At 52.9% G+C, this 15,909-nt stretch overlaps 1 protein-coding gene across 1 annotated transcript; it reads left to right on the top strand.

Moving 5' to 3' along the window:
* The first annotated feature begins 3,563 nt into the window (after positions 1-3,563).
* METTL13 (methyltransferase 13, eEF1A lysine and N-terminal methyltransferase) lies at positions 3,564-15,670 on the top strand. Its single transcript, XM_037167483.2, has 8 exons — positions 3,564-4,027; positions 5,348-6,107; positions 7,368-7,567; positions 8,857-9,052; positions 9,991-10,158; positions 11,624-11,839; positions 13,933-14,064; positions 15,216-15,670. The coding sequence occupies exons 1-8, from the start codon at positions 3,875-3,877 to the stop codon at positions 15,488-15,490; spliced, it is 2,100 nt and encodes a 699-aa protein (XP_037023378.2). The 5' UTR covers positions 3,564-3,874; the 3' UTR covers positions 15,491-15,670.
* The last annotated feature ends 239 nt before the right edge of the window (positions 15,671-15,909 follow it).

Raw genomic sequence — 15,909 nt, 5'->3', positions numbered from 1 at the left:
TCAGTCTACTGCCTCGGCTTGACGGTGAGCCTGCCCCAGACTCTACAGGTGACCCAGAAATGATTTTTTTCTGAAATGATCAACCTGCAGTTGATTTTATACCTGTATAACTGCTCGTTATGGGGTGCTTCCCTGCTTTGGTGTCTCAGCCAATGAGAGCTTTCACCCGTTACAACCTCAGCTTTTCTTACACAACTGAAGGCAATATGATTACTGAGTTCCACTGCCATGTCGCTGAAAAGCTTCCATGAATATACCATTGTTTTTTTTTAAACCATATTTTTTTTTAGTTCTACCACCCATTTTGGTATAATTGCTTGGAGGGAGGGTAATGTAAGTCCCACCCTTGAATAACCTGAACAAAGTCCCTTTCACTATGCTCAACATTCCTGAAAGCTTAAAAAATGTCGTTTTACAGTTAATATAAATCAGCTATATGAGTAAGCCTGAAAGAATATAAATAACACCGGACTTAGAGTCAGAACAGGGTTTGGGTCTTGAAGGATTTATTCTCCGAGGACAGCAAATACTGTTTACCATCTTTATATGCCCAGGTATTTTAACAGAATGCCTGTCACATATCTTATGGGTGAATTTATTCACTTTGATATATTACCATCTTCAGCAAGTAACTGAAGTTGTACCTTGGGTGGAGGGTGGAGCACCCGATTTTTATGTATTAAATGCTGTTTTAAACTTTTGTTTTGGTGGTAGAAAATTGTTTTATTATGGGCTAAGGATAAAGAACATCCAATCAAATGGGATACATGAGATGCTTGTGGTAGATGAGCTGAGTGCTAGGATTCAGGAGAAACACAACTTGTTTTCCAGGGTGTTTTTTTTCCTAGGAAGGAACTGAAGTTTTTCATTAAATGATGGAGAAAAACATTGTAATCTTTCCCAGTATCCAGGCTGTGAAAAACAAAGACAGGATCCCGAGGAGGCCTTGTGACAGTCCTCATGTAGAGGTCTGATGCACCAGGCACTGGCCGTCGCCCTTGGAAACACTCCCTCACTTTTCCTGGCATTTTAATTTCACAGTGTTATTGCCCACTGGTCCCAAAGGCACATAGCTTGTCATGTACACCGTGCCCTTAGCTTTCCCCATAAAAGTGGCTGTTACCGCCTTGCAGTGCATGTCTGTCAGGAAACCAGTGTGCATGCAGGTGTGCATATGACAACAGGAAACTGCTGAATGGAGAAAATCCTGGGCATCAAATAGCACACTCAGATGAGGCCTGAATTCACTCAGTCACATGACTTTTTCTTTCTTTTTGATGAATTGGAGTTTGGCCTTAGTTATGAGTTTGTCCATCCCACGAATTCAGAGTAACGTATGAGGAAATTAATTGGCCAATCTGAGTGCTATACAAACTAAAATATACTATTATAATTATAGTATTACTATGCTGTTATAATCATGTCACCCATTGGGACCCTGCATGATGCAGCAGCTGAAGCCACCTCAGACGCTCCTTCCAGTGCTCCTTCCCTTGGGTGGAGAGGAAATAATGTGAGCCTAGTGAGTGGTTCACAAAAATAGATTTTTCTCTGATGTTATTTGTGGAGGGCTTTTAGAGTAACCTTTTAAAATCATGGAGTTGGAACCATATCCATTCTAACGTATCTCAATATTTTAAAACAGTGGCTCTCCCTGGACCAACATCATCAGCGCGACCTGGGAATTTGTTAGGAATGCGAGTGCTTGGGGCCCACTATAGGCCTGGCGAGTCAGAAGCTCTGGGGCTGAGGCTCAGCAATGTGTGATTTAGTAAGTCCTCCAGGTGATCCCGGTGCACACCAAAGTTTAGAACTACTCTTAAACCAAAGTTGAAGTCCACTTTGACCTATTTAATAGTTAGCCGGCTACTTGGCTGTCTATGCTAATGAGGTCCCAGACCACAGCTGCTCAATTCCAAGCCTACCTGCCCTCTTTGGTCTGTATACGTCTCCTGTGATTTATGGTGTGTTGGGAACCGCCCTGCCTGGTTTCAGAAGCTGTAAATCCCCCCCCCCCCCATTGGCTAAGGCTGAGAGACCTTGGGACCCTAAGCCACTAAGGAGATAAAGCTTATCTTCCTTATAGGAAGTGCTGCCTCTGTCCCCTTTCATTTCACCCTGCCTGGCCCCAAGTGGATGACTGGTTAGTCAATGACGGGTAAGATTCCTCAAGGGAGGGATGACCTAAGACAGACATGGTCATGAAGGGGCCCCAGGGAAGGACTTGGGGGGCTATTGCAAAAGGGGGTGATGGACCCTCACCCTTCAGCTTTGACATAGCCTGAGTCCTCATTCTGTCTGCAAGAAGTCTCCTAATCTCTTGGCTGGTTACTTCCCCAGCCTGACTTAAGCCTGAAACAATGCCGGAGGTGGAAAGGGCGGGTTCCCTAGGGCAATCAGGCCTAAGAAAGAATGCATAAAATCCTGTGAAACCTGCTTTGCTAATACCCTCAAGTTAAATTATAAAGGTCCAAGCAAGAAATGAGTTTGTTCCCCAAAGTTTTATGGCCTTTTAGCTATTTGACTCTGACTCAGAATAAGCCCTCAGAGTTCTTGAAATGTTAACTATAGTTTGATCATTACTGCCTGACAATGACCGATGAGCTTTATGTAAATGCCGTGCATTCCTATGCAAAAAAAAAACCCCACCAAAAACAACAATAAAAGCCCATTGAGGAACAGGCTCCTGGCCCTTCTCCTTTGAGAGATCTGCCTCCTTTCCTCCCCTAGCAGATCAGGGCATGGTAGACTTATTCTCATGGGGTGGGGGGGCAGGGGCCGTCTGGGTGGAGCCCCCCTCCCCCAATGGTGCTTCCTTATGGCATTAGGGTAAGATTTAAGGGACTTACTTAAAACATTAGGATAAGATGAGCAACTAAAGTACACGAGAATTAAACACAAAAAAGGAATAGCAACTATCTATAGATGACATCAGAATGACAACCCAAGGAGGCTGATTATGAAAACGGGTCTTAAGCTTTACTGGGAGTGGAGGAGAGGAGGGACCTCTGAATACCTAGTTGTTATTCCCTTCTGTTGAATTTTCATGTTCTTACATTATTAACGGTGGAATCCTGTGTTTTGATGCATATTTTTCTCCAAATTAAACCTGAATTATACAGGAGATTACTAAGGAGGACATGCGGAAGACAAATGACTAGAACGCCCATTTCCCTTATGCTGGAGCGGATCTCTTCATCCCTTACCTCACTTCTTTCTACGGCTTTGCGCCCTGCGCCGCCCGCCCCCCCCCCCCCCCCCCCCCCCCCCAGGCAACTGCGGTTAGAGTTCAGCCCCATGTGACTCAAGACCACAAGTGTGGAGGAGCGAAACCAGAATCCCGGAAGCCAGTCTTCTTCCGGGTTCGGACGGACTCCAGGCCGGCTCCCGGGCAACTGTCCACTTCCGCCCGGCCAGCGGGCCCGCCCCCTGCCGCTTCCCGCAAATAAACGCTCAGCGCCTGCGTGAGGCTAGCCAGTTTCAGCCAATGAGGTGCCAGGAATGAAAATCAGTGAGCGAAGAGACGCTACTGTGAGTGAGTGACCAATCGCGAAGCGTCGCAACCGGATGTGATTGTCGGCTCTAAAATCGACTTCTGTGAAAGTGAGGGGTTCCCCACGTGGGAAGCGGCTGTGGACGCGGGGTAGAGGAGGAGAGTCTGTCAGGTTCGGTGTCTCGCGCGTATGCTTGGCATATAGAGGTCATTCGTTTGGGTTTTTGAGTGGGAGAAAAATAAACGGGGCTGCTTGTCTGTGGGAAGAAGTCCCACTGAAGTGTCCCGGAGCCAGCATAGGGGAAAGCCCCTCCGATGGTACCGCCCTTAAAGGGGGTGGGACGGTCCTGAAGACTGAAGACGCAGCTGCGGTGTAGGAATATGAATCTCTTACCCAAGAGCTCCAAGGAGTTTGGCTCCGTTGACTACTGGGAGAAGTTCTTCCAGCAGCGTGGGAAGAAAGCTTTCGAATGGTATGGAACTTACTTGGAACTGTGCGGGGTGCTGCACAAGTACATCAAGCCCCGGGAAAAGGTAAGCGCGGCCTGACAGCCGTGTGTGTGTGTGTGCGCGCGCGCGCGCGCGCGAGTTCGGGAAATTGAAAACTGCCTTCCAAGTAATCGTGCACATGGGAGACAGTGACAAGTGTGGGGACCCTAATTGGGCCCGTAATTTCAGGATTTCGTGCACTATTCTAACTAAGTTACTATAAACAAATTCTCTTAAAGGTTTTGAGACGACAGACTTCCCGTCCCAAGCCCATCCTTTAATTAGTAACCCCCCTGGAAGAGTCACTTCTATTGGTAACCCAGCTCAGATGTCATCTCTTAGAAAAGCACCTGTGCGTTTCTGTCACTGTGCATCTCTGTGGAGCAGGCACAAGCTGTGGCTTTATTGACGCACGAATCTGTTAGCAGATAGCGGTTGTGGGGGGCCACTGAGTTTCAGGCCGCGTGCTCAGCCCTCAAGCTGCAAGAGCATTAGATAATCCTGTGCACACTTCAGAAGTGAAAAGTGATAAGTACAGTAATAGACTTGACAGAGGTGGGCCTCTGCTGGAGGTGGGGAAGGAAGGAGGGTGGAAAGCTTTAAGTGCCAAGCCTGGTGCTGGGTGGGGGTTGTGTTCGATAGTTGAATTCTCATAATAACTGTGAGGTGAGTGGTGGTACACGCATTCTATAGATCGGGAAACGAAGTTCTGAGAGCCAGGTTCTTGCTCAAGATCATACGATAAGTAGGTGGCTAGGTGGGAATTTGAACTCTGGGCCCTCTAACTCCAGAGCTTACGCACTTCTCATTGTGTGTGCCATGCTTTTCTGGAGCTGGTGACATCAGGGAAGAATTTTAAAGGATCAGGTGGGAAGGTCGTTCCACAGAGTGGGAGGCAACAACCTGTTTTTTTTTCAAGTTTGGTTTCAGAAAATGTCAGACTATCATGAAGAGGAGCCGAAGGCATGAGTGAAACAGGATTATTCCAGAACTAGGTTTTCAACAGTAAAACAAATAGGACATTTCATCTGTGCCCACTGCATTTGGATTCTGGTGTGACTTCCTATCAGTTCTTGAGTAATACATGCTTGATTCAGAGAAAAGAACAACCATCGCTAGTTTTTTTGCAATACAGAAAGCCCATTTGCACATAACCTGCATTGTTGTTGCTGAGTGTGAGTCCTCTAACCAGAGGTGTTTCGAGATGGAACCTAGAATCGGCTTCACAGTGGTACTCTCTCCTGTAGTAGTACTGTCTCTCCCCCTTTTGAAAACATGCAGTGGCCCAGGTGAGAATTGTTTCCTTGAAGCAGCTGAAGCGCATTCCTTTGCCTTGCTCACCTCCATTGTGTCGGTCCCTCCCAGGTGCTGGTGATTGGTTGCGGTAACTCAGAGCTCAGCGAGCAGCTCTATGATGTGGGCTATCAGGACATCGTAAACATCGACATCAGTGAGGTCGTCATCAAGCAGATGAAGGAGCGCAATGCCACCCGAAGGCCCCAGATGAGCTTCTTGAAGATGGACATGACACAGATGGAGTTTCCTGATGCCTCGTTCCAGGTGGTGTTGGACAAGGGCACGCTGGATGCTGTCCTGACGGACGAGGAGGAGAAGACCCTGCAGCAGGTGGACAGGATGCTGGCTGAGGTTGGCCGTGTCCTGCAGGTGGGCGGTCGCTACCTCTGCATCTCCCTGGCTCAGGCTCACGTCCTGAAGAAAGCAGTGGGTCACTTCTCTCGGGAGGGGTGGATGGTCAGGGTGCATCAGGTGGCCAACAGCCAGGACCAGGTGTTGGACCCAGAGCCTCAGTTTCCCCTGCCCGTCTTTGCCTTCATCATGACCAAGTTCAGGCCAGTCCCTGGCTCTGCCCTTCAGATCTTTGAGCTGTGTGCTCAGGAGCAGGGCAAGCCTGTGCGGCTGGAGAGTGCCGAGCGGCTGGCCGAGGCCGTGCGGGAGCGTCAGCAGTATGCCTGGCTCTGCAGCCAGCTGTACCGCAAGGCCGGGCTGGGGAGTGTGTCCCTGGACTTGTGCAATGGGGACTCGGGGGAGCCGCGCTACACTCTGCACGTGGTGGACAGCCCCACTGTGAAACCATCGCGGGACAATCATTTTGCCATTTTCATCAGTGAGTTGGGATTGGTCCCTCTCTTCCCTGGAGGGGCTGGGCTGGGGGCTTTGGTGGATGGGTGTGCCTTGGCTGGTTTCATCTTGCAGGGGTGGTTAGTTTCAGAGGTTAGGCTAGCCGAGGCATGAGGAAGGAACAGTGGCAGCTGTCCAGCTACCTGCTTAGATTTGAAGCTTATTTCTTCTCATCTTCTACCACAAAGGCTTGGTGAAGTGGGAGAATGGGGTGTTGACAGGGAGGAGAGAAGGAATGCAGATACATTTAGGCAAATCACCCAGTGTAGAAGTGGTAGTAACTTTGTAATGTGGAGTAATGGGAGAGCAGTCAGCGGAGCTGGGGACGTTGCTGTGCCTCTGCTGAATTTAGAGAGATGGCACAGAGCAGAGCTTAAAGAAGTCAGTTCTGGAACCAGATTATTTGGGTTCCAGCCTGTCCCAGTCACATCTTGGTGGTGTGGCATTGGACATGGTATTTACTCTCTGTGTCTCGGTTTCCTCATCCGTAATGTGAGATCATAGCTACCTTGTGTAGCTGTGAGAAGTGTAAACACTCTTAGGACCATGCTTGGCACGTGGTAGGTGCTTTATGATCATTAGTGTTATTATTGAAAAGGCAGACGATTCCAGACTTACATTAACAACCATCAAAAGAGAGGGTGTGAGGGAAGGCTTTCAAAAGTAGGTAATGTAGATAAAAGAAGGTGTTGATAGGGTCCTGCTGGTGATCTGTTTCCTGACAACCGAGCCGCTGTCCCAAGTAGCCCATACCCTAACCACACCTGTGGCGGAGGAGCATCCTGGCCGGGAGCGCAGGGCCTGGGGCTGGACTGCTTGTGTCCGAGTCCCAGCTTTGCTCTTTATTAGCTGCGGGAACTTGGACAACCAATGTAGCTTTCTGTGTCTCAAGTTCCTTATTTCTACAACGGGAGTAATAATACTACCTGCATCCTGGGCTGTGAGATTTAATGTATTTTAATGCCTAACTTGTAATAAGTGTTAGTATTACTGCTATTATTTTTTTTCTTGCACCAGATACCTGCCTCCCTTAACAGGTGCGCTCACACTTATTCCCCCTTGGTCTGTCTCATGTCTGGTGGCTCCTTTGCTCCGGGCCTTGTGCTGTAGGGAATCATAGCCCTTGGTGGGTCACAGCTGGAAGGGATGCTGGGCCTGGGCAGCAGGCTGTCTGCCACGTGCTCACAATGGTAGCGGGCTTGAACACTCTTCTTGGGACTCCCTGTCACCAGGTGCCTGTTTCCAGTCCCCCAGGGTCGGGAGACTGAGTGGCTCTTTGGCATGGAGGAGGGCCGGAAGCAACTGGCGGCCAGCGCTGGCTTCAGGAGGCTCATCACAGTGGCCCTGCACCGAGGTCAGCAGTATGAAGACATGGAGAGCATCCAGGCCGAGCTGTCAGCCAGAGTCATGGAGCTGGCTCCGGCTGGGATGCCCGCCCAGCAGCAGGTAACACACCTCTGGCAGCAACTTCCACATGTCTCTGGAGGGGCCACATTAGCAGCAGGGAAGGCAGAGGGTATCCTAGAAGGACCTAGGGTAGGGTCTGTGACCCTGTCGGCTCCTGGAGGGCATGTTAGCAGCTGTGAGCTAAGTGGACCTACATCATGTTCCAGGCAGGGCAAGGAAGGCAAGCAGTTGCCTCCTCCTGACACCCACAGGATCTGGGTCCGGAAGCAGGGTCTTCTCAGACTCTGCAGAGACAGCGTGAAGGAAGCGCTGTCTGCCTTGCAGGCTCCAGCTCTTGGTTCTGCAGATTGCTTGGACTGTGTCTGTTCCCCCTGCCTTTGCACAGGACTCTTGAGGCCACTCACTGTCTGAGGGTAGAATGGATATTTTCAGGGTATGAGCATTGCTGATCTGGTTTTCCTGTGAAGGAAACTGAAGGTTTTTTGTCAAAGTGGTGATATAGAATTATCAGTTGACACGGTCCGTCTTGGGCCATCCCGGTCACAAGGCAGAGTACTCGACAGGTGCCTGCATTGCAGGGACTTTGTGGTAAGGACAAAGACTTTATCCTTGACACAGAGGAAAGCTGGGGAGCTCGGAGGCATGGCACTGTAGAAACAGACCTGAAAAGAACAGGCTGCTAGTTCCCAACCTGGGATCTGCCCACCAGGCTGACTTTTCTTACGGAGGAGTGTGGGTTTGATTCTTGTTGTCAGGCTTGGGTCGGGTCTCCCAGAGGGACCGGCTCCTGTGGGAGGGTCACCTGTGCCCTGCTCTCACAGGGCCTGCATCTGCAAAGTCGAGTCCCTGAGGACTGTTACATACTTATTGTACGTTTTTGAAAAGAAACAGATGTGAAGATTGGTGAGGGGAAGGGAAAAGTTTCTCCACGTTTGCCGCGGTTGCTTCCCCTGGATTTCCTTCCCACAGCCCCTGTTCAGATTCCTTCTCTCATAATTGCGGTCCGTCCCTGCGCGTTCCCTCGGGCTTTGATTGTCCTGGTCTACTGGAGTGCTTTTGAGGCTCACTGTGGAGAGACTCACATCTTTCTCGGGAGGAACCAGCTGCATGTCACTGATGGTTTGGGGGATGAGCTGGTTTTCAGAAAGCTGAAGTAAACCTTCTGAGATAAGTCGCCGGCTCCAGAGAGGAGCTTTACCAGAGCAGCACACAGTTCTGGTGCCCAGAACCTCGGTACGGATCCCTGCTACACACTGGGGAAGGGGTTGTATTTTCCCATATTTCCTGACAGGGCCGGTGGTGTGACCACGTCTCTGCTGTGCCTGCAGGTGCCCTTCCTGTCTGTGGGTGGGGACCTCGGGGAACGGACCGTTCAGCACCAGGACCGCAGCCCCTTGAGCGGCGACTACGTCATCGAGGATGTGCAGGGGGATGACAGGCGCTACTTCCGGCGGCTCGTCTTCCTCAGCAACAGGAACGTGGTGCAGTCGGAAGCCAGGCTGCTGAAGGACGTGTCTCACAGAGGTGAGGCTCAGAGGCCCGGGGGTGGGACCCAGACGGATGTGGCATGGACTTGTTGATCTGGGGTGGTCCGCAGGACCTGGGAACTTGGCCAGGATGTAGGACAGACCTGGGTCCCTGTGACCAGAGGCACATGGCCCTGCGTGTAGTCCTCTCACTGCCGGGGCTCTCAGGGTGTGAGTGGCTGTACGCAGAACAGGGGTGTGCGCTGTGCTGCAGCCAGGCCTGGCTGGGAAGTGATAAGGAGCAGGGCAGCACCACGTGACTGTGCTAATCAAGTTCGCACCTCGGGTTCAAGGCTGCCTGCTTTACGATACGAGTTAATGGCCCCGTACAGCCCTGTGTGTTTATCCAGCAGCACTGGGAGGTGAGCCATTTGCACACTCTACACGGTGGAGAAGAAGAAAGGTGATAGGCATCGGAGACAGGCAGTCCCAGGTTCAAGTCAAGGCTGCACCACCTACTGATTCTGGCCCTACATATTAACTCTTCAGAATAAAAATCCTAGCATAGTAATTGGCTTAGAGGAGGCAATGAGGGACCTCAGTCCCACCTCCCGACAAGGGTAGGTGAAGATGCTGACAGTGGCCTCGCATTTCTCAGCAGGCAGGTACCAGGACTGCTGAGCTGAGTTTTCCCAGGCCTTTGGGTGTGTCTTTGCCACTTTCCTTTTCCAACTCCCTCCTTTTCCAGCTCTCTGGGTTGTGTTAAACAGTTAACAACCGTGTCTTTTGGGGGAAAAATGCCCTGATGTGTACTGTTTGCCAATTTCTGGCATGAAAATGGCCACCGAGCCACCACCGGGTCAGCCAGTTCAGAATTCCTGCAGGCGTGACGGCTGGGTTCTCCAGGGAGATCAAGTCGGCTGCAGCGTGCTGCCCCGGGCCGCGCAGCCCGACGGCCATGCACTAAGCACAGGACTCGGTTCTCTCTCTCTTCAGCCCAGAAGAGACGGAAGAAAGACCGGAGGAAGCAGCGGCCCGCCCGGACTCCGGAGGAGCCCCCTGCAGCCCCGGGGCAGGCCATTGATAGGAGCTACCTGTGCTGTGAGCACCACAAAGCCATGGTCGCCGGCCTGGCCTTGCTGCGGAGCCCCGAGCTGCTCCTAGGTGAGGGGGTCGTCAGCGCCGTCCTGTGAGGAGCCCAGGGGATTGCAGGGTGGTCCAGGCGGCTGCTCGCAGCTTAGGGGCAGCGGTTTCAGACTGACGGACGCGTACCCACTCACATCTTCCTTATTCCCAACCAGCTGCTAAGTCCGTGAACGTCCACGTCACTGTTTCTAACTGAGGTCGTGATGTTGAGATGCTCACGGGTGTCCGTGTCTAAACTTTTTTCTTCTACTCATCATTGTGAGAAGTAAGATGTAAAGTACATTCCATGAGCTCCTCAGTTGCTCAGCTGGGAATTTTCGCATACGCGTATACCCGCGCAGCTGGACGGAGCCTTTAAAAATCGTGTCTCCGGAGAAACGCCCTGCGCTTATGGAACATTCCCGGTGTTTCAGTGATGCATGATTTGATTCTGTCCTTAACCGCTGCACTGGAAAGCGAGCTCGTGTTGCCGGTCGAGCTGTCGGCCTTACCACTGATGACAGGCTCGGCTCCGACTGCAGCAGCGAGATGTCCGCGTTTCTGTCTGCTTCTGAGCCGGCTCTCCTGGGGTCCCTGCAGGGCTGTGCTGGGAACCGCCTGCGCTTGGCTGGTCTCGGTGTTGGTTTATGTCCCAGAGGTTCAGTTCTCACACTTAGTTCTCTGGGCCTGTCTCCTTTGGATGACTCTTTTTTTTTTTTTTAAATCCTCACTTGAGGGCTTGTTTTTTTATTGATTTTAGAGAGAGGAAGTATGGTATGGGAGAGAGAAATAATAGTTGGGTTGCCTCCCATACTCAGCCTGACTGGGGATTGGACCCAACTGGGGATTAAACCCTTAACCAAAGTATGTGCCCTGACCGGGGATCGAACCCACAACCTTTTGGTATGCAGGGTGATGCTCCAACCAGCTGAGCTACCCGGCCATGGCGTCCTTTTGGTGAGTCTTGTTTCTCCTCTCACTCCCATTCCCCATGGTTTCCGTGGTTCCTCTGTGCTTAGGTCCAGGGTTTGGGCCTTTGCTTTCCTGTGGTTTCTGGGGCTCAGATGGCCTGCCCTCACCTGGCCGATGTGTCTGCGGGGCAGCCGTGGCCTGGGAGTGGAAAGCTGTGTAGTGGGCGCCTCTACACCACGCTGTGGTCGTGGACCATGTGTTGGCCACTGTCCCTCCCCTTTTGTGCATGGGTCTAACAAAGCTTGTGGTGGGGACTCTCGATAGACCAGCTGAGTGCTTTGGGATCTTTAAGGGGCCACAAGAACCCACTGGTTCATCCTCTGGATCTGGGAAGGGAAGGACTGTGAGACCAGGTTGAGTTTTCAGATGTCAAATTAACCCCAAAATTTCTGGGATGAGACCAGGAGACCAGGTTCCCTAAATCTTGTGCCCCTGGGCAGGGCCAACAGTCTGACTCCTTTCTCCCTCTCGAGGCTGGTACCCAACTTTCCAGGGAGCAGGTGGTGAAGTGAGGCTTCTTCCTGTCTTACAGAGACCCCACTGGCAGTGCTGGTGGTAGGCCTGGGCGGGGGCAGCCTCCCCCTCTTTGTCCACGATCATTTCCCAAAGGCCTGCGTCGATGCTGTGGAGATCGACCCCTCCATGTTGGAAGTGGCCACCCGGTGGTTTGGCTTCGCCCAGAGCAACCGGATGAAGGTCCACATTGCAGATGGCCTGGACTACATTACCAGCCTGGCGGAGGGAGAAGGTACCGCTCTCGGGGAGTTTGGGGGTGTCGGGGGAAGACTTTTGTCAGTCCCAGGTTGTCAGGCCTGCGAGGGCCTCTGGAGTCAACCTCTAAGTGACAGAACCAGCATCGTCCTACTAGTTTGTGCCCTGTTCATCGGTTGACACATCCGTTCAGTAAACTCAGAGTGCCAGCCCTGTGCTCAGCGCCGTGCTGGGGGTCCAGCAGGTAAAACAGACCGTTTCTGGCCCTGATGGGGCTCCCAGACAGTGGGCTTCTCTTCTGACGCTGCAGCCTTGCCACCTCCTCACCACCCCAAGCAACCTGCAATCCGTTGCTGGGTGAGGAAGGGGGAAGAAGGGTTGGGGTGTGTGCTGGGAGGTGTTTTTTCTAAATCCATTAGCTGGAGGTGAAGCCAGAAATAGAGCCAAACAGCATTCATGCTGAGCGGTGATCCTGAGTCCCAGGAACAGTGGGCACTGTCTGCGGACATCATAACTATTGGGTAGGGCCATTTCCGGCATCTGGTGGGAGAGACCAAGGGTGCTGCTGAATCTCCTACGGTGCACAGGACGGCCCCTGATGACTGACTACCTGACCCCAAGTGGCCCAGTGCCTCGGCCACAGAGCCCCGCGTCAGGTGCTGCTCAGGGGGAGTCCCAGGAGCCCTGCCGCTCCTGGACTGAAGGTTCTGACAGTTCGTGTCCCAGACTTAGGACAGATGTCCTGTTCGTGTTGTGCAAGAGGAGCCTCGAACCTTCCGCAGCTTTACAGATGGGCTCCTGGGACGGGTGCTTTCTGTTGCGTGAGTCCCTCGGGGCGGAGTCAGGTTGGCTCAGTGCTGAGTGACCCTGGGGAGCTCAGGCCGCCCTCCTCTCCTGGTCTGCTCGTTCTGACACAGATGCTGTGGCTCTCGCTGCATCCGGTCCTCTTCCAGTGAGGGCGTGACACGCCAGAGTGACTCTGGTGCTGGGATGGACAGATGCTGCCTTATTTTAATTGCAAACTGAGCTGAGCCATTTTGGTTTCACTGACAGGTTCCCTCTCTGAGGCTGGAGCCATTCTGGGGGCTCAGGGCCAAGATCGCTACTGCATGTGAAACATTTAAAACAGTGCCGGGCATGTGGCGGGTACCCAGTCCACAGTATGAACAACCTTGGCCATGATCTCTAACCGCCACAGCCCTTCAGACCATTGGAGGCTCGACGCCACAGCTGTGGGCTGGGGGTGTCCTTGGACTCCAGCGAGCCCACACATGGCGTTCTCTAAGAAACCTCCATCAGATCCGTGCTGTGAACAGTGATGAGCGGTCTGTAGCCCAAGTAAACGTTTGTTCATGTTGAGTGGTTACTGTCACAGTCTCAGGGTTTGCTGAGAACCAACCAGTGCTGCTGCAGGCCCTCCCCTTGCAGCACGAATGGTAACAGTATATAGTACGGGGTGGGTCCAGTTCGTCATCAGTTCTCTTTTGCCCATTTAGCAAAATCAGTTTGTTCTCGAGCCAGTTGTTGTTCAAGTAATTAGACAAGCTACATTAATTTGAGAACATTTTGTCCCAGGAGGCAACATGCGTTGTTTCCAGAGATAAGTTCAAGTTACTCTTTGCTGGGTCAGCCCGTAAAGGCTAAGGCAGCTGCTTTGTCCAGGTGGGTGGTTCTCACCTCGGCCTGTAGCCTTACCTGGGGGAGCCGAAGATGAATACCAGGCCCCCACCTCCCCTGCCCTCTGCTCCCTGCTGCGTGGGGCTCCTAACGCGGCTGGTCAGGAAAGGAGCCCAGGTTCTCCAGGTATTTAGAAGCCCCTCACTGGGGCTCTGATGCTCTGCCAGGGCTGCCAAGCCTGGGATAGATGGACTCTTCTCCCAGTGATCACCCTGCCGGGCGGACTCCCGAAGGTGAGACGGGCGCCCCGTCTCTAATGTGGGGCAGTCGCAGCAGAAGCCTGATGACGGTTCCCCTAGATGGTGACGTCAGTGCCCTTCACAGGCCCATCTTCCATGTCATCCTTCTGGCTTAGCCGCTGGGCCGGCACAGGCCCCAGGAGAGGTGTGGCGCGGGAATGTAAGTGGCATCGCTTCATCCTGCAAAGACACCGCGTTTGCTTCTCTTTCCCAGCACGGCCTCACTACGACGTCATCATGTTCGACGTAGACAGTAAGGACCCCACCCTGGGAATGAGCTGCCCACCCCCTGCGTTTGTGGACCAGCCCTTCCTGCAAAGAGTCAAACGCATCCTGACTCCCGAAGGTGTGAGAATAGAGGGCTGGGGACGAAGGGTGGGTGGGCCCGGGTGGGCCCTTCACAGTTTTCTTCATGATGAAAAATGCACGTGTCATAAGTGTGTAGCCTGATGGATCCCCGTCCTTTGCACACACCCACTTTCCCGCACCAAACGGCGTTTCCCACTCCCAGACGCGCACCCCCCCCACGCCCTGCCCCAGAGGATGACTGGTCCTGATTCTTCCAGCACAGCTTGTTCTGTCTGCTTTGGTCCTTTGTGTAACTGGGGTGTCTTTAGTGTCTGTTTTCTCTGGCTCACTGTGGTGCTTGTGAGATTCACCCTGGTGTTGCATTTTCGTTGCCCCTCTCGCTGCTGCGTAGTGTCACTGTGACTGTAGCACTCAGTCCCTCCCTCTGCTGCGGTGGAGCGGGCTCTTTCCTGTCGGGAACTTCTGTAGTAGTGCTGCCATTGACATTCATGCCTTTCAGGGCAACTTTGTGTCTGCTGGTCACACATACGTTGTATCTGCTGGGTCAGAGGTGTTTACAAAGTGGTTGTAGTGATTCACATTCCCACCCACAGGGGGCGCTAGCTACCAGTCAGGTTCTTCCCATGGGCCCTGGACTGGGCTGTATGTTATCTTGGCTTCATAGCAGCTGTTTCAGGTGAGGAAACTGAGGTAAAGAGACTTGCCGAGGTGACAGCCGGAGCTCTAACCCAGGCCCTTGTGAAGGTTGGGGCTCTGAACCCACGTGATCATGCCCCCCCCACCTCGTGTGGTTTGATTATGTGTGAGGTGGTGAGCAGAGTTGAGTTAGACCCTTCACTGTCACAAGGTGACCTTGGCTGTCTCTGGCTAGTAAGTACTGCGTGATGTCACATCCCTGCAGGGTTGCTACATTCTGGGAGTGTCAGTTCTTTCTCACAGCAGTTCTGTGGGGCACTGAGGCATGGAGGTACGATGGTTGGTTAGCGGCACAGAGGAGCAAGAAATTGGGCTGACGTTTCCTCCGGTTTGTGCATTTCCCACGCTTTGCTCTCCCTGCCTGTGTTCTCTGCAAAGTCACTGTCGCTGCCAGCCTCCCTGGGCCGGCGTTGGTATTTCCCTCAGGGCAGAGCCTGTCTGCACACGTGACCTGATCTGCAGTCATTCTGACTCTCTCCTTCCCACCTACAGGTGTCTTTATCCTCAACCTCGTGTGCAGAGACTTGGGGCTCAAGGACTCAGTGCTGGGTGGGCTCAAGGCGGTGTTTCCCCTCCTGTATGTGCGGCGCATCGAGGGGGAAGTGAACGAGATTCTCTTCTGTCAGCTGCGCCCCGAGCGGCCACTCGCTCCGCCAGAGCTCCTGGAGAAGGCCCAGGCCTTGGAGCAGGCCCTGCGGAAGCCAGGCCGGGGCTGGGACGACACCTGTGTCCTGTCCGACATGCTCAAGACTGTGAAGCTGGTGTGACCGCTGGCCCCTCAGCCCCCGCCAGCCCGTCCCCGGGCTCCCGGCCTGCCGCAGACCAGAGAACTGGAGTGCACAGTGCTTTCCGAGTCTCGTTCTTCTTGGTTTCATACTCCACTGCATGTGGCCTCCAGCTCGGCGAGGCTGCCTGAAGAGCTGGGAAAATAAACGTGTGTTTCCCATCCTGTCCTTTCGGTCCCACTGGGTTGCTCGCCCCTCCCCCTGTGCCGTGTTCCGTGAGTGGGGTTCTGTGCTGGGGACCCCAGCAGACCCCGCTGCCTTAGGGGGTGTGCACTGAGCTCCCAAGGGCTAGAGACAGTCTGCTGTGATTGCTGGTTTGCGTTTGCTTTATCCTTCCGTCACTTTGCTAAGAATGACCTTGAGTCTGCACCAGTGCACTGTGAGCAGTGGGCTCTCACAGA

Source organism: Artibeus jamaicensis, unplaced genomic scaffold, assembly GCF_021234435.1.
Source record: "Artibeus jamaicensis isolate MK-2021 breed Jamaican fruit bat unplaced genomic scaffold, CSHL_Jam_final scaffold_625, whole genome shotgun sequence".
In the NCBI taxonomy this organism is placed as follows: Eukaryota; Metazoa; Chordata; class Mammalia; order Chiroptera; family Phyllostomidae; genus Artibeus; species Artibeus jamaicensis.
This window is presented reverse-complemented; position numbering and strand designations above follow the sequence as displayed.